General features: G+C 63.5%; 7 protein-coding genes across 7 annotated transcripts; 2 read left to right on the top strand and 5 right to left on the bottom strand.

Annotated features, from left to right (window-relative positions):
- Positions 1-892: 892 nt before the first annotated feature.
- MET13 (methylenetetrahydrofolate reductase (NAD(P)H) MET13) lies at positions 893-3,120 on the bottom strand (the record flags this gene model as incomplete). The annotated part of the gene is made up of 8 exons (XM_076652188.1): positions 893-999; positions 1,058-1,376; positions 1,434-1,520; positions 1,580-2,416; positions 2,473-2,628; positions 2,699-2,834; positions 2,896-2,979; positions 3,050-3,120. 8 exons carry the CDS (start codon positions 3,118-3,120, stop codon positions 893-895), a joined length of 1,797 nt encoding a protein of 598 aa, XP_076502292.1.
- Positions 3,121-3,737: 617 nt separating this feature from the next.
- Positions 3,738-4,367, bottom strand: JCM10292_004148 (SRPBCC family protein; the record flags this gene model as incomplete). Its single annotated transcript, XM_076652187.1, has 3 exons — positions 3,738-3,992; positions 4,054-4,125; positions 4,206-4,367. 3 exons carry the CDS (start codon positions 4,365-4,367, stop codon positions 3,738-3,740), a joined length of 489 nt encoding a protein of 162 aa, XP_076502291.1.
- Positions 4,368-5,135: 768 nt separating this feature from the next.
- Positions 5,136-6,280, bottom strand: JCM10292_004147 (uncharacterized protein; the record flags this gene model as incomplete). The annotated part of the gene is made up of 4 exons (XM_076652186.1): positions 5,136-5,336; positions 5,420-5,548; positions 5,810-5,931; positions 6,001-6,280. 4 exons carry the CDS (start codon positions 6,278-6,280, stop codon positions 5,136-5,138), a joined length of 732 nt encoding a protein of 243 aa, XP_076502290.1.
- Positions 6,281-7,008: 728 nt separating this feature from the next.
- On the top strand, positions 7,009-8,882 carry BNA4 (kynurenine 3-monooxygenase; the record flags this gene model as incomplete). The annotated part of the gene is made up of 5 exons (XM_076652185.1): positions 7,009-7,622; positions 7,681-7,825; positions 7,888-8,094; positions 8,152-8,224; positions 8,287-8,882. The coding sequence occupies 5 exons, from the start codon at positions 7,009-7,011 to the stop codon at positions 8,880-8,882; spliced, it is 1,635 nt and encodes a 544-aa protein (XP_076502289.1).
- Positions 8,883-9,184: 302 nt separating this feature from the next.
- JCM10292_004145 (uncharacterized protein) lies at positions 9,185-14,370 on the bottom strand (the record flags this gene model as incomplete). Its single annotated transcript, XM_076652184.1, has 18 exons — positions 9,185-9,346; positions 9,407-9,424; positions 9,490-9,713; positions 9,769-9,920; positions 9,979-10,003; positions 10,062-10,325; positions 10,384-10,471; positions 10,536-10,596; positions 10,651-10,933; positions 11,026-11,197; positions 11,258-11,327; positions 11,385-11,846; positions 11,905-11,939; positions 12,002-13,180; positions 13,235-13,314; positions 13,372-13,497; positions 13,551-13,712; positions 13,773-14,370. 18 exons carry the CDS (start codon positions 14,368-14,370, stop codon positions 9,185-9,187), a joined length of 4,161 nt encoding a protein of 1,386 aa, XP_076502288.1.
- A 321-nt stretch (positions 14,371-14,691) lies between these two features.
- JCM10292_004144 (uncharacterized protein) lies at positions 14,692-17,632 on the bottom strand (the record flags this gene model as incomplete). Its single annotated transcript, XM_076652183.1, has 10 exons — positions 14,692-15,656; positions 15,733-15,810; positions 15,890-15,962; positions 16,060-16,260; positions 16,347-16,747; positions 16,815-16,935; positions 17,021-17,119; positions 17,200-17,275; positions 17,425-17,512; positions 17,593-17,632. 10 exons carry the CDS (start codon positions 17,630-17,632, stop codon positions 14,692-14,694), a joined length of 2,142 nt encoding a protein of 713 aa, XP_076502287.1.
- Positions 17,633-18,748: 1,116 nt separating this feature from the next.
- On the top strand, positions 18,749-19,509 carry JCM10292_004143 (uncharacterized protein; the record flags this gene model as incomplete). The annotated part of the gene is made up of 3 exons (XM_076652182.1): positions 18,749-19,115; positions 19,194-19,433; positions 19,493-19,509. 3 exons carry the CDS (start codon positions 18,749-18,751, stop codon positions 19,507-19,509), a joined length of 624 nt encoding a protein of 207 aa, XP_076502286.1.
- Positions 19,510-19,574: the final 65 nt, after the last annotated feature.

The raw sequence follows: 19,574 nt of genomic DNA, 5'->3' as shown, positions 1-19,574 counted from the left end.
AGCCCAGCCGAGGCCTGGTCTCAGCCTTGGCTTTGGCCGCGGCGAGACAGGCCTGCATCGCTGCGGAGTCGACGGGTGCTGGCTGCCACGCGCCCGGCGGGGGCCCCCCCCCCCGGGGTTTTGTGGGGGGGGGGGGCCCCCCCCCCCCCCCCCCCCTGTTGTTGTTGTCCACCCTCTTCTTGAACAAGTCGATTTGCCCCCAATCGGTCTCCGTCGGACTCTGAATCAGCTTCTCGTATGCTCACGTCTGCGCTTGAGCTTCGCCTGGTCGCTCTTCGTCGACAACGCCTGGCGCTTGTGCCGCCTTGATGCTGAGACTTTCCCTCCTCCCTCACCGGCTACGCTTTGCTCTGTGCGCTCGCATGACCCGTCCGTGTACTTCGTTTCCTTCGTGTCAGGCTCTACTCTGCAGGTCCATGTCGGTGCCCGTGCGACTCATCTTGCTCTTTCGCTGCGCGGGTCCATTCCGCTGACACCACAACTGGAAGCAGGGATAGACGGTACTTTTGTTTGCAGTCACGCGGACCGAGGGTGGTTGGACACCCTCAGCAGGCGACTTGCTCATCACGAGAGACGGGGGGAATCAACGAGAGAACGACGCGGGGGGAATAGAGGGGAGATGCAGTTGATGCAAAGGGATGAGTGGCCCAAGGTTGAGCTGGGCGATACAGGGGTGACGATAGAAGGACGACAGGATGAACTGCGAAGGTGGACCGAAAACGAAGGGAAAAACAGAACGACGAGGAGGGCTGATCGAGGCGAGGATCAGCAGGCGCGCGCATAGCGGAAGCTGATATGGGAGACGCACAAGAACGGCTCGGTTGACGATGCGGGTGCGAGATAGTACGACAGTTGAGGTCACGAAAGAGGGAAGAAAGGAAAGGCGGGCGGCTTAGTGCCCGTTGACGGCGGCGGCGCCGTTCTGCTTGGCGAGCTCGAAGAATGGCGCAAAGACGGCGTCGTCGTTCGTGTCGCGGTAGTCGTTGTAGACGACGTTGACTACGACAGAGGGCGTCAGCGAGCGAGGCCACGGAACCGGCAAAGAGACGTGGCGCACCGAGGTGGAACTGGTCAAAGACGCCCTGGATGAGCTCCTGCGTCTCAGGCGAGGTCTGCTGGTACAGCTGCGCCCACTGCGAGCCGAGCTCGTACGCCTCGTCCTTCCACGCCTGGAACGCCGTCGAGTCCACGACGGTGGGCTGGATGACCTCGGCGCCAGGGAAGACACCCCAGGTGACGGCGTTCGGGCCCGGTGCCGTGTTCGAGCGGAAGTCGCCCTGCTTGTTGACGGCGTGGTAGGTGATCGATGGCGTCTTGTCGAGGATGGCAAGCAGCGACTCGACGTGCTGAGGCGGGCAGAAGAATTCGAGGTAGGCCTACGGGATGATCGACATCAGCGTGGAACAGACAAGACTAGACTCCGTCGAACGCACCTTCTGGTAGACGTAGCCGTTGATCGGTCCCCAGCCGAGCGCCGGGTCCTCCGACTTGGCGCCGTCCACGCGAGGCTGCGAGTTGATCTGTTTCGGCAAGGTCAGCTGAGCACAGCAGGACAGACGGGCTGACAAGAGAAGCGCACCGTGAGGAAGCCCAGCTCGTTGATCTTGGCGAGTTGCTCGGCGATGTACGACGTCTCCTTCGCGGCAGGCTGGTCACTCCACGGCAGCGCCTTGAGCTGCCCGCGGCAGAAGCGCGCAAACAACGCCGAGACGTCTGCGAGCGACGCCGGCTTGCCCCACAAGTCGACCGCGTCTTGCGGCTTGTGCGGCAGCGCCATCTGAAGCGCGTCGACGTCGCCGAACGCGGGCGACGAGGCGTCGCCCCAGCGGCCGTTGGGAAACTCGTCCCACTCGCGCGTGCGCGTCAGGTACGACCGCTGACGGTTCGACCAAAAGATCGGGCGCGTCGTCTCGGTGCGGCGCTTCTGCGTGAGCGAGACGCGCCACGGCAGCGGCTTGACGCGGTCGGCAGTCGCAACGAACTGGAGCTCCTCGAGGAGCATCTCGGTGCCGCGCGAGAGGTTCATCGTGTAGAAGTGCATGCCGTGGATGCCGAGGTCGGCGTTGAGGATCTTGCGGCACATGTCGGCGACGTAGCGCGTGCCCGCCTCGCGCACCTTGGCATCGTCGTCCTTGATCGGTTCGAGCAGGTCCCACAGCTCCTGCGGCACCTTGGTACCGGCAAAGTCGGTGCGGCGCTTGAACGCAGCGAACGTCTGGATGGGCATGATGCCGGGGACGATGGGGATCGTGATGCCCGCAGCGCGCAGACGGCGACCCCAGTCGATGAAGACGTCGGCGTCGTAGAACATCTGGGTGAACACGACGTTTGCGCCGGCATCGACCTTCTTCTTGAAGTGCCGGATCTCGGCTTCGGGACTCTCGCTCTGCGGGTGTCCTTCGGGGAAGCCGGCGACCTGAAAGCGCAGGAGTGTGAGCCGAGAATCTGAATGTGACAAGCGCGTCCACGTACACCGATGTCAAAGTAGTCGCCGTAGTTCTTGCGGATGTGTCGCACGAGGTCGATGGCGTGGTTGAAGCCACCCTCGGCCGGCTTCCACTCCTCAACGCCGCGAGGAGGGTCACCGCGCAGGGCAAGGATGTTGCGGCAGCCTGAGTCGTAGGCTTCCTGCAAGCGCAGAGGCGAATCCGCGATGCATCAGCGTCCGCCAGTTTTGGAGAACAGGACTGCACCGCACCTTGAGCGCCTTGTCGACCATCTCGACGGGCATGTTAGTGCACGTCAAGTGCATGCACGTCTCGAGGCCGAGCTCGCTGTGCGCGGTCTTGACGAAGTTGGTCGTCGACTCGGACGTCGAGCCGCCTGCGCCCCAGCTGCACGCCTCAAGTTGATCAGCACTTTCGCCAGCACGGAGAAGGGACGAGGGAGACCAACGTGATGTCGACGAAGATTGGTCCGAGCTGCTGCATGCGCTCAATGCGGTCGTAGAGGTTGACCCATCCCTCGGGCGTCTTGGGCCTGCAGTACGACGGCGCCGAGCGAGGGTCAGCGTAGACTCAAGCCGAACAGAGCGACACGAGAGACGCACGGGAAGAATTCGAAGCTCCACCAGGGGCGGCCTTCGCGCTCTGCCTTCTTGATCTTGTCCGAGATGCGCATCGTGCTATGCTTGGCGGGCGATGGGGGCGGGAGGAGCGAAAGTCCCGAGGAGGGGAGCCGAAGTTGTGCGGGCCGCTACGAGCTCTCCGAGCGAGTTCAGCAAAGCTCTCCGAGCGTGTACGTCTGTTCGAGTCTAGTCCTGGACCAACTGCGCCCTTTCGAGCGCGAGCAAGCGGCGGGCAGAAAGATGTCGGAAGTCAACGTCGATCTCGCCCTCTAGCTCGAACCATGCTGCTGTCGGCGCCTGGGGAGCATCTGACGAGCCCAGCTTGCTCAGAATACTCTCAGGCAAGCCGCTCGACTTGCCGCAACCCACGGCGTGCGATCCTCGCTCGTCTCCCGCTCGTTCCGCTTGGGGCAACACGTGCAGCAAGTCGCTGGCTCGAATGGCAGTCTTGCGTAATAGTCCTGTCTGCCGTACGCTGACTAGCATCGTAGAGAGCAAGCTTGACGTGCGGCTCTGCTGTCTCGCAAGATATCTGCTCGTCCGCTCTCATCGCTGCCCGCACCGCTCGCTCACTGCAGCTCATCGCGCTCGGCTTGAAACGAGGTACTGATTGCTTTAGAGTGGTACAACGTCTATCACTGCCGAGGAAGACTGGGCGGACGCGACGGGATCAAACGTCTCCAGCGCGCACCATGTCCCTCACCGCCTCGAGAGTCTTTTCTACCGCCAGGCCAGCCCGGTCGGCGACCTGCTCCTGGCTGAGCGTCTTCAGCTCGTCGGGCGACACGCCCGGGACGCTGGGCGCGAATGAGAACGACAAGTAGAGGTCGTGCGACGGGGCGGGGCCGTACGAGATCGAGTTGGTGACGCGGCCGACAGGCTCGGCGTCGGCAGCTGCCCCGGGAGCGTACTTGTCGAAGTAGATCTGCGGTTCATGATGGGCGTGAGCGAGTTGATCGCGAGTCGGGGAAAGACGCGAAACGCACAATCGCCTTCAGGTAGCTGGTGATGACCTCCTTCATTTCGGGCGCTCCAGCCGTCTTGATGTAGCGCACAATCTGGTGGGGTGGGTCGATTAGCAGGTGGCCCTGGCAGACAGAGAGCGCAAGTCGCGGAGGAGGCTGCAAAAAGTGCTCACTTTGTCTCCCGTATCCTCCGTCACGCGCGATTCGATCGGGATGGGCAGGAACTTGGCCGGGTTGCGGGCCTTGTGCGCGAGGCCGGCCCAGAGCTGGTCGACAGAGAGAACGAGGGAGGCATCGGTGGGGTTGACAAGGCGGGTGACGGTAACAGCGGACATGTCGGGCGGATCGAGGGTCTCGGAGGTTTGCTTTGTGTGTACTGGTGGTGCGGATGATGCAGAAGAGAGCTGTGGACCGCCCCGCTCGAGCAGCTTTTGTAGCCAAGGAGTGCACTCAGCTTCCGTCAGCGTTACTCAGCGGGCACCGGCCTCTCCGGCGGGAGGTCCGCGTCCGCCGTGTCGGGCGGACGCAGGAGCCTGAGGTCAGCACAGGCTGAGAGAGCCATTCAAGAGTGGAGACGAGCAGCGAGCGTCGTCAGTGTGCGGCGCGACCCAAGGAGCGGAGTCTGAGCAAAGCAGGGCGATGGAGCGCGAGGAAGCAAGGAGGAAGCGGCGAGGAGGCACCGCGCGCCGCAAGACATGAATGGCTGGAGTGCACGGCTCTGATCACTTGCAAGCTGGACCGCTTCGAGCGAGACGAGCGTCTGGGTACGTCGGGCAGGGGGAGACTTCAAGCCACGATCGACTTCGGCCGTAGGTCAAGTTGTCCCAGCCGCCAGGGAGGGACATCTTACGCACGCGACTTCGAAGAGCAAGGGAGCTGGACCAGGCTTTGTGCGCCCAGCGGCACATTGAAGGCAGCCGCCGAGTGGAAGCCTTTTCCGCAACCTTTCCGTCTTCCGCGCTCCTGACCCATCAGCGGCGACCAGTGCAGAAGCGCACAACGGCGCACCCAGGTGACAGAGAAAGAGATGCGAGCTTCGTCCCTTTGCGGTGCATGCGGATTACAGGTAGAAACAACACGAGAAGAGAGAGGGAGAGCTGAGGCTAACGCTTGATGACCTGCATGTTGACCGAGTAGCCCCGCAGGTGCATCTGGACGCATTGGCGGTAATGCCAAGCGCACAAGCGCGGGTCCGGCGGCGCATAGTTGCGCAGTTCGACCGAGCCGAAGCTCTTACCAATGTGCTCGGCAATGCCGGTCGTCTTGGGGTTGAAGGCATGGAAGTAGTACCTGCCGGTCTTGGGCTGTCCACGAGGATTTGACTATGAGCGAGACTCTCGTGGAAGATCTGTGATACGGGCCCTGACGAAAGAAAGACCAGACGTACGTGCACGTAGAGCGACCAGTAGTACTTGTTGTACGTGCGGTGCAGCTCTGACTGCAGGAGGATGCCGTGCTGGACTTGGAAAGGGTCCATAGTGTCGCTCGTCTCCTCGGGGCAGCATGCGAGGAAGACCTGCGGGAGGAGAACGGCTCAATGCGCAAAAGCGAGGGCTCAGCAGGACGTACGTCAGGTCGGCTGTAGGGGACGATGTGCGCCGCCGTACACTCGAAAGCGTCAGTATCCGTGAAGTGACAGCGACCGTCGCGCGCGGCGAGCCGGAAGCGAAAGCCGGACTAACGCAACCAGAGGGACGAGGTGGAGAGCGGGAAGAGCAAGTGAGTGGATTCAACCGGGAATTTTTCAATAAAGCAAGCAAGACGGTACTTCGCGCACCTGGGTTGGCGTCGCGCGGGATGAATCCGAGATGGTCTCGTCGTCTCCGGTCTCGACCGGCGCCCTGAAGCGCGTCTTGCCTTCGGGTCCGCGGGTCTCGGTGAACGATGTGCCGGCAGTAGCTTTTGTCGCACGCGGTGAGAAGTGGTGTCAGCACGTATTGTCGGGAGGCAGTGCGACTAAGTACGCACTTGGCGTAAAGAAATAGTCGTCGTGCGACGGTGCCTCTTCTGGCTCGAGCACAAGGTCGGGCGCGCTGCGCAAGCGCAGAATGCCATCTTCGCGCACGAGTAGCTGGCACAGATAGGCCAAGAAGCGGTGCGTGTCGTCGCCCGAGTCGCGCACGAGCGGGACAGGGATCTGAGCATTCAAGGGTCCGGCCTGGGCGAACTCGACGCGAATGATCTGCGTGCCTGGGGGCCATTTGCCGCCGATGCTGCCGTAGCGGGTCTCACCGGGCAGACAGGGCATAGTGATGAGTGCCGAGTCGGGAATGCAAAGGATGGCCTCTCTGCGCGCGGCGCGAGGGATGGAGATAGACGACGGAACAGCAATGGCTTTGGGCAAAGCAGAACAACGCGCTGACTCGGGCTGCGTGGCTGGACAACTGGTTGGCCGACGTCCTCACAGAACGGCCGAGAGAGGTTGGAGGAAGGAAAAGGTGGGAAGGAAACAGGGAGCGGGCGGCAGCACAAGAGCTTGTGAGCAGTAGCGTACGAGCTTTGGCAGACAGGGCACCACTGCTACGCCGGGGTGGAGACGAGGACTGGAAGGAGCAGGTCACGACGAGCGAGGCAAAGAAGAGGGAATATAGGGGGACGAGGCAAGCACTCTGCGTCAGGTCTCGCTCTGCGGTGCAAGCCGGACATGACCTCGCTTGAAAGCGGCGTCTAGCCAGCCTTTGCGCCGTCTACCCCGCTCGGTACTCGGAGAGATTCCTTCCGCGCGAAGAGGGTCGTCCCTGTCTTGTCCCTCTCCCTTGTTCCGCTCCATCGGCTCTGCTGGCCCCGTCTGCGGCTTGCCGTCCTACTGGCACGTCTACACGGCGACTTGCCCAGCTTCAGCGAGCCCCTTGACTTTCAGCATCCGCCACTCCGTCATCAGTCTCGAGTGTCTCGCTCCCGATCGTGAGCCCGTCCTGCCTCTCGAATGCCGATGCAGCTCTGAACGGCACCACGCAGGACGACAGAACATCCGGCATGACGGCCTCGGAAGATCGGACGGCGCTCGTTGCGGGCGCCGGCCTCGTCGGCACCCTCTGCGCGGCCATGCTCGCCTCTCGTGGCTGGACCGTGACCCTCATCGAGGGACGCACCGACCCGCGCACCGGCACGGAGGCCGAGCGCGCGCGCTCGATCAACCTCGCGCTCTCGCCGCGCGGGATCGAGGCGCTCCGGAGCGTGAGCGACGAGCTCGTCGAGCGCGTGCTACAGGAGGGCATCGAGATGCGCGGGCGCATGCTGCACAAGAAGACTAAGACGCGCAAGGGCAAGGGACCTGAAGTAGAGAAGGAGGGGCAGGACTACGGGCGCTACGAGGAGGAGGGCGAGTGCATCCGGTCGATCTCGCGCACCGCGCTGGGCATCCACCTCCTTGATCACGTCGACGGCCTGCCCAAGTCAGGTCGGGGCAGCGTGACCACGCTCTTCGAGACGCGGCTCGTTGAGATGGACCTTCGCAAGGGCCACGGCGTCGACGTCGTCCTCCGGACGAAAGGCGAAGACGCAGAGACGCGGCACTTCGACTTTGTAGTCGGCGGAGACGGCGCCTACAGTAAGGTGCGACAGCAGATGATGCGCGGCTCACGCTTGCGGTACGGCTTTCGCATCCGTCGCGTGTTCCCGCCGGGACTTACCTCTTCCGCGCCGCAGATTCGACTACCGCCAGTTCTACGCACCGCATTCGTACCTCGAGCTGTCCATCCCGGCGGGTTCAGGCGGCACCTATCTTCTCGAGCCCAACTACCTGCACATCTGGCCTCGCGGCGAATTCATGCTCATCGCCCTCGCGAATCAGGTGCGGCTGGATCCGACTTCGCAATCCTGCCAATGTCGGCTGACCCTGTTTGTTTGCTGTAGGACAAGTCCTTCACCCTCACCCTCTTTGCGCACCATTCGACCTTCTCGACCTTCGATCTCCAGCTCAAATCTGCGACAGCCGACGCGCCCAACCCTGTCGTCGAGTTGTTCCGGCAAGAGTTCCCCGACGCGCTTGAGCACATGGGCGAGGAGGCGCTGTTGCAGAGCTGGCGAGAGAACCCGAAAGACGGGCTCGTCATGGTTGAGGTGCGCGGTGCCCAGATGTCTGCGTACTGTCTGCTTCTCACGATGCCGCCATCACAGTGCTCGCCGTACCACTACGAAGACAAGGTGCTGCTCATTGGTGACGCTGCGCATGCCATGGTGCCCTTCTACGGTCCGTTTCTTGCATCATCCCACTTCGACCGCGAGCAAAACTCACGACTTGCAACGCTGCAGGTCAAGGCATGAACTGCGGCTTCGAGGATGTCCGTGTTCTCTCGTCAATTCTCGATCACTTTGGCGCATCGCCGTCGCCGCTTGTTCCTTCTCCGCTCCCCTACTCCTCCGTCTCGCCCGGCCTCCCTGTCCCTCCGACCACGCCGCCGACGAACCCAGTCGTCTCTTCCGCCTCGCGCAACACGCCCCTCGCGCAGGCGCTCACAGCATACACGGCGCTGCGTGCGCCGTCCCTCTCGGCGATCCAGACGCTCGCGCACCGCAACTACACCGAGATGGCGTCGGCCGTCCTCTCGCCGCTGTATCTCCTCCGCCTCTCGCTCGACTCGCTCCTCTCGCGCATCTGCTCCCTCCCACTCTTTGCCGTGCCGCGCGACGACAACCCAACGCTCGACCGCGGCGGCAGGTGGGAGAGCCTGTACCGTATGACGACGTTCCGCCCCGGCCTCGCATACGAAGAGGTCATCCGCCGCCGCGAGTGGCAGGGGCGTGTGCTGGACCTTGCGGCCAAGGTCGTCGGAGGGTTCGTCGCAGCTGGCGTGGCGGTCGCTGTCGGGTTGCGGCTCTCGAGCCGGTATGAGATCGTGCGGCGGTGACGGTCCAGATCGGCGGCGGGCTTCTCTGTAGGAATCGAGTTACTAGACGAATGCTTGCATCACAGCTGGACGGTCTTCTCGGAGACGTGACGACAAAGCTGCGATGCGAGTGCGGCTACTCTGGGAGAAAGCGCGCCGCTTCCGACGAGGATAGCGCTTCATTCAGCTGTAAGTATTCATTGACATGTAGGAGAAGAAGGCGTGCAGACGACGGTCTTGACGCCGTGAAGGTGCACCTCCGTGCTGGCGTCTGCCCAAATCCGATAGACAGGAGACGATACGTTGCAGACAAGAGAGTCCAGCTACATCGTGTCGTTCCGGTCGAAGCTTGTCCTGCGCGAGTCGGGACCGTGGAGATGCTCATGCAACAGACCCTGTGTTTCCTCGTGCTGGTGCTGCTGTTGACGGTGCGACTCGAGGCCATAGAGGATATAATTCTCGCCAACAAGCGACTTTGCCACGAACTGCGAGAACGAGAGGATCAGAGCGACTCAAGGTTAGGCAGCCGAGCCTGAGGAGCGTACCATGAGGCGGTCAAGCCGCTGCGAGCCAGTGACAACTTGAGAAGGTCAGCGAGCCTTCCGTCTAATGGCGGGATGACACGCACATTGATAATCGCATACGCTTGCGACACGCCCGCTGAGAAGCGGAGGTACTCGAGAGAGCAAATTGTCTCGAGGTTGACGTGCGTCGGCAAGCCCTCGACCTCGTCGTCACCGAGCTGAACCTCGTACCCGTATCCGTAGGCGTGGCCGGATGCAACAACTTCAGGAGCCTTGAGGAAGCGCTCGAGGAGCGGGTTGTAGACGAAGGGCAAAGGTGTGCCGTGGTCTGTGAAAGGGCGAGGGTCAGGGCCAGCATCACACGATGTTGCGGCGAGACACACCGAGCGCGTGCGAAATGAGCGCAAGTGCTGAAAGGAGATCTTGCAGGAAGCGCGGACTGGCAAGCTGCGTACGGTGCAGCAGTGCCTTTGTCCACTTGTTGTCGAGTCGGGAAATGACACCGCAGAGCTGGCCAAGCTGATCGAGCATTTCCCTGCGAGATGCCGCCGGTCAGAAGGTGTTTCTGCCGCGCGGAGGAGACGGCTACGCACATTTGCAGCGCTTGCAATGAGGCGTCTGCGGCGGATGCAAAAGTCAGTAGCGCATCGTTGCCAAGAGTCGCGTTGGCACGCACATAATTCGGACGGCCAGGTGCCCTGCAGCGAAAGCTCGTACCGCGCCATAGCCCGCGCTTGCACGGTACGATTGACGCGTTGGCGGAGCGCTGCGAGATTCTTGACGATGACCTTGGGCGCCTTCGTCGGGCCTTCCTTGCAGTTTGCGTACGAGAGGATCTGACAAATGATGTCTCCCATGCGCCCGATCACCTTGGCGTACGTCCGTCGGATTGATGATTTTTGATGCGTTGTTGGCGGAAGAAGGGCCCAGAACCAGGCAACTTCGGCGTGAAAGCGTCAGTAGCGCGCATCTCAGTGCGCGAGGTGAGCGCGACGCACTGGCGATTCCGAGCATAACGCAGACAAAACGCTTCCAAGCGACGTCCCAACCATAACCGACCGTGGAAAGTGACGGGTTGTGGGCGTCCTGCCAAGCACACAAAGCGTCAGCCTCGTCGAAGCGAAGTGGGATGTGCGCGTCGTTGGCCCACCTGCCAGCTGTACCCGAGTACCAGCATGATTGTGATGGACGGCAGGATGGCGGTCATCGGGCTGTGTGACCGGTGGTCAGACTTGAAAGCGGGAGTGAGAAGAGATCTGACGCACGGCATCATGTGAACGCGGTAGAAGAAAATGAAGGGGAACGCGACAGCGCACACGGCGCCAACGGCAAACGGGTTGCCCTTGCCCGTCTGCGCAGCGATAGACCAAAGAAGGAGGCCTACAGCCGCTCCCGCGATCGTGCCGAACACCCGGACAAGGAATCCGAAGGTCACGTCGCCGAGATACTGATTGCTGGTCAAGCAGATCATGACGAGAACCCATACTCCGCGGTTATGATAGAAGAACCAGGCAGTCGAGGGGAACATGGCGACGAGCGAGCAAAGTCCTACGCATCGAGCGGGCGTTAGCGTGGCTGACATGATTCGCCCGCCGCCCCAAGCCTTCAAAGCGGTGAGAGAAGGGGTTTAAGCCACCCACCGAGCAGCACGGCGCTCTTGATACCGAAAAGAACGTCGGGGCGGGTGAGGAGGTCGGCGAAACGGGCCACCTTGACGCCGATGTACTGGGTAAGGTTCTTTGGAGGCTTGTAGTCCGGATCTCGTGGGGCGGAGAAGGCCCTCGTATTAATATCTCGCAGTTCCTCAGGAGCCTGCAACAGGCGAGCGTAAGCGGACAAGAAAAGCGTGCTACCAGCTGCCGGAGAACGCACGTCTTCGCCGTACTGGTCAGCAGCGGCGCTGCGGGTGAACGTAGCCTTCCGCCAATCTGGCAGCCACAACCTGCGCATTCGTTACTGTCAGAAAAGCTTGGTACGCCAACGCGAAGGAGCTGCGAACCTTGGTCGACGGCGCTTGGTCTCGAGCTTGAGCACTGTTTCGAATAGCTCGACGAGCGCTTCACCCCAGCCTAGAAGCGAGTGCTGGTACTGAAATGCCCAGAACAAGCCGCGGTGCGACGGTGGCGACTGCAGGTCTTCGTCGTCGACCTCGCTCGCGCGGCCATCGCTGCCGTATGGATCGAAGAGCTTGGCGAAGGGCTTGACCACTTCGAGGCGCCTCGTGTCGCGGTACTCGGCGAGAACCCGCTTTAGCTCGTCTAGCTGCGTTTTCGATGTCGCGATGAGCTTGTCGATCTCGTCGCTGTTCGGGCGGAAGAAGGCGCGGTACGTGTCGTCGAGACTCTTGAAGCGGTGTATGGTCGAGATGAGGTGCGCGACAGACGTGCCGAGTACGCTGATGAGGTCGGTGCTCGCCTTCGACAGCAAGCGCATGAGTTCCTCAAGGTGCTCCTCGTCGCGCCTGCGATGTTTAGCGAGTCAGGAAGCCTTTCCTGTCGGCAGCTAGCACAGCAACTGACGGATTGTGAAGGTAGTCTTCAAGATCAGCGTACGTCTGCAAGCGCGCGCGATAGTCAGCCAAGACCGCCTGAGCCAGCCATGATCACCGGAACTCACCATCGACTCGACGACACCGACAGGCTTGACGTCTAGCTGTGGGTGAAGCACCTCGTGCAACAGGCTAGGGAGCGAGATGTGTGAGCTCGAGCCGCCCTTGCCGTGGCGATTGCGAGAACGGGACCGCTTGCGCTTGTCGCGGGGCGAGGATGACGAGAATCGCGTCGAACCGGCCGAGTGCGTATGGGCATGGTGCATCGGCTGTCCAACGTGGTGGTGTATGTGGTGTCGATGGTGCTCAGAATGTGCGCCGTTCGGATTCGACGCACGATTGTCGCCTTCGTGGTCGCGAGTCGATTTGGGGTGGACGTCAAGGTCGGTGAAGGAAGCGGACGACTCGTCGCGATCGCGAAAGGCGGGCGTGGAGTGAGCGCGGCCGAAGCGCGGCAGCGGGGAGAGAGGAGAGGGAGCATGGGATGACGGAGTGGTGGCGGGACTGTGGCTGTCCTGCACCTCCCCCTCCTTGACGCGGTCGAGCGCCTGCCCGAGTACGGCGGGATCAGGCGCATGCGACGAGTCCCTCCGCTCGCGACCCGGAGAGGCGGGTCGCGAGACTGGACGCGATGAGGACGGGGTATGCGATGGCGAGTTGTTGCGCGAGCGGCCGAGGTGGATGACCAGGTCGTCTGCAGCGGGTCCTCCTTTCGCATCCGAGTCCTCGCGATGCAAGTGCTTCTCGACGACCGTGTAGAAGAACGCAAAGCCGCTCGTGCGGGCGGCGAGCACGCGCATGTTCTGCAGGATGGCCGAAAGGTCCCGCCCATTGACGCGCGCGAAACTGATTTCGCGGCTCAAGTTTGACTCTGACTGCGTCATGAGAGCGATGGCGGCGTTTGCGGCGTTGGCACCGGCCTGAATCGACTTGAACTCGAGCCACTCCGAGGTGCGCGGGTCGGCGGCGAGCATGCGTTTCTGATCTTGCACGACCTTATGCAACGGCTGAAGGGCGGCGATCAGCCGGTCGGCGAACTGGTGCGCGAGCGTCTCCGGGAAGATCAACAGTGTACAGGCGAGGATGATGGCCTGTTGACAGGTGAAGGGGAGGAAGAAGATCCAGCCGATCGAGTAGTACGGGTACGGCATGAGGTTGCCGATGGTGAGCGAGATGATGATGAGGATCATGGAAAAGATGCAGCCGAAGAGGGCGGGTCCCGGGCCGAGGTAGCCGCGGAGCCAGAGCTGCAGGTTGCGCCGTCAATAACGCCTTTCGGGACGACCGGCTGGGAATCTCACGAAAAAGCCGCATCCCGCGCCGAGAAAGATAGCGCACACGGCCGAAGCGGCGGGCTCGATGAAGTCGCCGTGGAAGATGCCTGCGGGAGACTCCTTCAGTCTGGGCCGGAAAGAACGGGCAACGTTCATGCACACACCTTCCTGTATGGCCCGCTGAACGTCCGAAGCTGACATGCCGGCCTGTCCGTAACGCTCCGCAGCGTACGTCTGGAAGTCGCTTTGCGAAAACGACCAAGTCGAGCGGGCAGCATGTGCGATGGCGACTGCGAACGCGAAGATCAGTCCGGCTCTGATTCATCGCACAAAGACGACATACGGGCGATGCAGGACCATGCCCAGGCAACAGCAACAAGCAAGAACTGGAAGAAGCTCTGCTCGAGCTGATTTGCGATAGGCAGACATGCCGGACTGATCGTGGCGACGATGAGGACGAGGAAGCTGGCTTGGCCGAGCTGTCGCAAGCTCGCGTCGCAGAGCACTGCGAGTTACCTCGGTCAGATACGCCGAATGCCATCGAGGGAAAAGGGAAACCGCGTACTGAGCAGGAGACCGCACCACGCCGCAATGCTCGCCCGGATGACCGGCCGCCAACCCTTCCAGTTCATATGCGGCTTGATCCACGCCAGGAACCCCGGCAATGGTGGCAGTCTCCTGGCAGTCGGCGGCGTCGTCTCGGGTTCGTCTGCGAATTCGGGGCGGTCGAATCCCCGCTCCTTCTTGCGATCCTGCTCCTTCTCCTCCTTCTTTTCGGGCTCTCCTTCACCCCCGAGCTTTGTGTCACCGTTCGCCCTCGACGACGACAGGGTCTGCGGCACAGGAGGATACGCCGCCTTTTCTGTGCCGTGCTGCCCCCGTCGTTCCTCGTCAGCCGGCCTCTTCTCCTCGGCCGGAGTCGCGAGCAGTTCGCCCGACGCCGTGCCCATGACACTGCTGCTCTGTGCGAAGCCGACGTGCCGCTCCTCGCGGTCCAGGTCGCGCTCCTCCCCCGTATCCCGCTTCGCTGTTGCTTCGTTGACGCGAATAGCCGGGACAGGCGAGCGCCTGACAGGCGAGAGCTCCTGCTCCGACTCTGCGTCGTCGTCGTCGCCTTCGGCCGCGAGCGTGAAGCGCGGTCGGCGCGCGGTCGTCGCGGTCATGCGATCAAGGCGAAAGATGCGGGGGGTGGAAGGCGCGCAGAGGGGTCGTGTCGACGCGCTGGAGCGCCGTGGACGTAGCAGAGGTTCCGCAAAAGCTTGTCAGACTGTGCAGCAGATTCACGCGGGCGAGAAGGTAAAGGTCAACTGCGACCGAAGTTGCACCGCCGCGCCGAACCAAGCCGCGGATTCGCTTTGCCCGCAACAAATCGCCGCCGCTACGAGAAAAGCCAGACGGGCGTATGACAAGCACAATAGTGTTTGCAAAGGGTACCAGGGAACGTCCCGAGTCGCACAACGACAAAGTCTCCCTCCCGCTATTGCTCAGCGCGTTCCTGCCGACCCTGGTCCAGGCGGGTATGGCGCGCCGCCGCCCGACTGCTGCTGCTGCTGAGCGTGCCACGCCGCCCACGCTGCTGCCTGATCCTGCGGTTGCGGCTGCTGCTGCGCCGCGTACGGGTCCGCCTGCGCCTGCGCCGGCTGCGCGCCATAGTACGCCCCCGGCGCCTGCGCCTGACCCTGCGCGCTAACTGCATGCGGCGGCGGCGGCGAGCTCACGGGCGCGTATGCCTGCGCCGGGGCGGGCTGCGGAGATCCGGCGCCAGCGACGGAGAGGTGCGCCATCTGGTCCACGAGCTGGTACCCTTGCGCGTGCCCGTGCGCATCGGGCGCGGCGTACGGCTGTGTCTGCGCCGGGTAGCCCTGCGCGGCCGGAGCGGGCGACAGCGCGGGCTGGGGAGGCGCGGGTCCGTCTGTGCCGGCGGCGAGAGGCGGCGCAGAGACGGTCGCGCTCACCTGCGGCCAGACGTACTGCCCGGTCTGCGCGTCCCAGACCGGCTGGTGCTGCGCGCCATGCAACTGCTGCTGAGCAGGCGGCGCATGTCCTTGCGCCTCAGCGGCAGCACTCCCCGCCTGCTGCTGCGGATCTCCCTGCGCAGGCTGTGCGCCCGCCGGTCCGGACGCGGCTCCGACGGGCACGCCCGCCTGCTGCAGCGCGGCCATCTGCGCGTTGTACTCGGCGAGCTGCCGCTCGTACTCGGCCCACTTGCGCTGGTACTCGCGCTGCGCCTCTTCTTCCTGCGCACGCTGCGGGTCGACCTGCTGTCCTTGCTGCTGCTGTTGCTGGACGGGGTAGGGGCTCTGAGCGTGATGAGAAGGCGGAGGCTGCTGTTGTGGCTGGTGCTGCTGCGCGGCGACGGAGTGCGGGTCATAGGGTCGGCCATACTGGTCGAGTGGCGGCTGGTGCTGCTGAGCAGGATAGCCGTTCGTGACTGGGTAGCCTTGTGGGTCTGCAAAAGCGACGGAAATCAGCCGAGGGCGCAGACGAGCGTTGCAGCTTTCTAGAGAAGGGGGCACTATACGCACGCCGAGAAGGGATGCCAGCGAGCTGCTCGTACGTCGCCTTTGCGCGGTCCACCTTCTCGTTCATCGCATGCAAGTCGGCTGTGCATCGCAGGTGACTCTGACATCAGCAAGACCGACAGCCGTGTGACAGAGAGACCGATAAGCAAGTGCGACGCACCCTGCTTCTGCTCGTACTTCCGGATGAGCTGCACAACCTTCGGCCGCAGCGCCATGCTCGAGTTGTACAGGTCCTGCGAGGTTCCGTTCGAGTCAGGTGTGCACAATCTTACGTACGGCTTGAGGGCTCGGAGCGTCGAAGCCGGCAGGAACAGCGCGCGACCGACTCACCGTCAGCTCGTCGTTGTCGGCAAAGTCCTCGCCACGCGCCCTCAGCGCGTGCATGAGCGCGAGGAGCTTGTCGACCGCAGCCGCTTGCGCAAAGATCTCGGCTTCCGCGGCCTGCGGGTCTGCTGCCGAAGACGCGGGGACGCCGCTGAGAGAGGAGGAGGGGCCGTGATGCGAGGTTGCCGGTTCGTTCGGCAGCTCTTCCTGTGGAACGCGAGGCTCATCATCGTCAGCTTCCTCGCAAAAGGGCCAAGCTTCGCCGCAAGACGTAGTGAGAACCCGCGACGCACGACATAGTTGGTCGGGAAGATCCCGACGCGCCCCTTGAGCTCGCCCTTCCACCACTCTTCGCTGACGCGTTCGAGCACGCGGATTACGTCCCCGCGGCGGAATGGCAGCTCGTCGCTCGTCTCGCCAACGAAATCGTACAAGCCGCGCACGCGTACAGCCGGCTGCTGCTGCTGCTGCTGCTGGGGGTGGTGCGGGCCCGGCGACGGCACCGGCTGCGGGAGTGCCTTGCCCCCGCCGGGCGAGGTCGCGCGCCCTGCCGAGGGGCGGTAGTTGCGCAGCGGGTCGGCGAGCGCGGCCGACTCGGCGAGCGCGCGCTGCAGCTCTTCTTCCTCGCGGCGGAGGGCATCGTCGGTGCGAGATGCGCGCGGAGTCGGCGGGCGGTCTGGGTTGAAGTTGTGACCTGCGAACGCGATCCGAGAACAAGTCAGCGTCGCACGAGGAAGTTGGGACGAGACGAGAGACCGCACCCTGACGCTTGAGCGACTCGTACGTCTCGACGAGCAGGTCAAAGTCGGTGTTGCCCGGGTGCTCTTTGACCCACGTCTCGATCTGCTTGAGCGCCTCCTTCTTGACCGTCTCGTGCGTGGTCTGCGTTTGAGCGAGAGTTCTCGTCAGCAACAGTTTTGCCGGCGGCGGTGCGCACAAGGAGCGAACGTGGCGAAGTGAGACGCACGCGGTCGTTGATGAGCCTCGTCAGGGCCTGCGTGAAGGCCTTTCCGCTAATCTCGCGGTGAACGGCCGCACCGCAGTTGCTGACGAGCGCGCCTGCGAGCTATGCGGGGGTCGACACTGATGTCAGCGAGCATCTTACGAGGTTTAGCAGAGTCGGAGAACCGCAGAGAGCTGACGCACGGTGAGAGCGAACTGCTGGACATTGGCGCTGCGGTGGGTGAAGCGCTTCTGAACGGCGGCGACACAGTTGCGCGCTCTACCCCGTGCATGTCAGGTCAGTATCGGCAGTCAACGAGCTCACTGCGGCACGCAAGGTGCACCGTCCTGCGAAAGACTGTCCCGAGAGGAGGTGCACCGCCTAGTCCGTCTGCGCCCGCTGGCCTGGGAGAGCGGGAGAGAGCGCACCCAGTCTCGCCGTCGGCGGTGACCTTGTCGGTGAGGTCGAGGACGATGCTCCAGTCGATCTCGGTTTGCTTCTCGTCGGTGGCCTTGGCTGCGACGATGCGAGGGGGAGGTCGAAGCGGGATCTTGGTCAGCACGGGTGCGCGGCTGGCGGGCGCAGGTGAGCCGCACCGACGCCTTCATCGTACGGGTTGGCAGGTCGCCCGAACATGCCGGTCGCGTGCGAGAGGGGGAGAGGGCGAGGACGAGGGCCGAGGTGGGGGCGGTGACGAGGACGCGGTGGTGAGTGTGTGCACTGGTGTGGTGGGCGCTGCCGGGTGTGCGGGTCTGCTTCTGAGTCTGTACTAGCTGGCGGGGCTTTCTCGAAGCAGCGGCGACGACGAGTTGCGCCGCCCCTTCTCCCCCTCGTCGTCGTCTTCGTCCTTCTCCTCGCGAGCACTTTCCGTCGACTCTCGTTCCGAGCTGGACTCCGTGGACTCTGCCTCTGTCTGCCTGCTCGTGACTGCATCGCCTCGATCGCTCCTCGGTCGATGCCGTATTCTCGGCCTGCCCCCCTCTGCCCGCCATCCCTCCCCGAGAGGGTCGCGCTGCTCCGCTTCATCGCTCCCTGCTGCGCTTTTCCACGCTTGCCTCGCTCCTCGTGCTTGCCTCGATCGCTCGCCACGTGCTCAGCCACGCGCGCAGGATCTGCATGCCGGTCCGCCGCTCCTCTCCCTCGTCGCCCTGCCCAAACAGGCAGCCCGCACGCGACCGGCCCTCGTCCCGCCGCCCGGTCCACGCCCCTCGATCTGTCCGAACAACCCAGGCGAGCCTAATGCCGAGCCAGGAGCCCGCCAGACGCCTCGACGCCGCGTCCTCCCTCGTCGTTTCCGTCGCAGGCCTGACGCGCACCGAGTGATCTCCGACTCCGAGTCTGCCGTTCTTACGAGCGGCGGGCTGCAGTCCTCGGCTCACGCGAGCGCTCGATCGCAGCATCGAACGCCATCGCGAGAGCGGGCTTCCGACGAAGCCGAGCGTCTTGGGCTCGAGCTTCTGCCTGTTGCTCGCTCGTCGCGCCCTCCTTTTCCTCTCGTCCTGCACGCATTCCCTGCCCTTGCATTTGCCTCGTATACCTCTCTTGACGACGCACCCGCCCGCCACCTCGACGAGACCGAGCGACTGCGACGTTCGAGTCTGCACCGCCGGCCTGGGCCCGCCCATTTGCACGCGCATTTACCTCTCCTCACTCGCGTCGCGTCCCGCCTGCCCTTCCGTCATCGTCAGCACCGCCTTGCTCTCTTCGACGGGCCATCTCGCTTCCTCTCCCGCCCACATCGCTCATCCCGCCATGCGCACCTCCTATACACTCCTCGCGCTCGTCTTTGCGAGCCTCAGCGCCGTCCTCGCCGCACCTGTACCTGCACCAGCACCCGCACCCGCACCAGCAAACCCCAAAACGCCGAGCGTCCTCGCCGTCGTCCCGCCCTCGTCGTCGTCGGACCCAGTCGCAGCTGCGCTCGCGTCCAAACTGGCCGAGATCACCAAGTCGATCGGCAAGATCCCCGTCAACCTCCCTGGCGTGCCGGACGAGCTCAAGACGGGCTCGGCGGGCGGCAGTAGCGGCGGCGACGACGACGACGACGAGCCGGTCGTCGTCAAGCCGCGGCCGGTCGCGAACCGCAAATACGTGCCGAAGAACCCAAAGACGAGCAAGGGTGCGTGCACTTCTGTGCTTCCTTTCTTCTGCGCTGTACCTGCCCGCTAACGCTGACGTCGCTTGCGTATCTGCGTAGGCTCCTCTTCCAAGGCGCGCCGCTCCGCCCTCGCCCTTGCCGAGCCCGCTGCCTCGCCCGCGCGCAACCCGAAGAACCCGTCAGAAGCGCTTCCCGGCAACCCGAAGCACCGCTTCGTCCCGAACCCGCCGATCAAGGTCGTCCCCGTCACGTTCACGCTCGTCGGCGAGGACGGGAAGGCCAAGACGACCGTTGTTGTCGACGGACAGGGGAGCTGGACGCACCCTGGAGCGCCCAAGCGTGCGTGAACGTCCTCATGTTACGGCGCGATCAATGCTGACCCTCGTCCACGATGACAGCGACGGGCAAGGCCTGAGCCTGCGCACGCGCGGAAGCGCAACCAAAAGGGGGCACTCTGTTCGACTTTCACACTTTCTGTTC

Source organism: Rhodotorula paludigena, assembly GCF_050403205.1.
Source record: "Rhodotorula paludigena JCM10292 DNA, Rt_paludigena_JCM10292v1_ctg67, whole genome shotgun sequence".
In the NCBI taxonomy this organism is placed as follows: Eukaryota; Fungi; Basidiomycota; class Microbotryomycetes; order Sporidiobolales; family Sporidiobolaceae; genus Rhodotorula; species Rhodotorula paludigena.
Note: the sequence above shows the minus strand (reverse complement) of the source record. Positions and strands in the feature narration are given on the sequence as shown.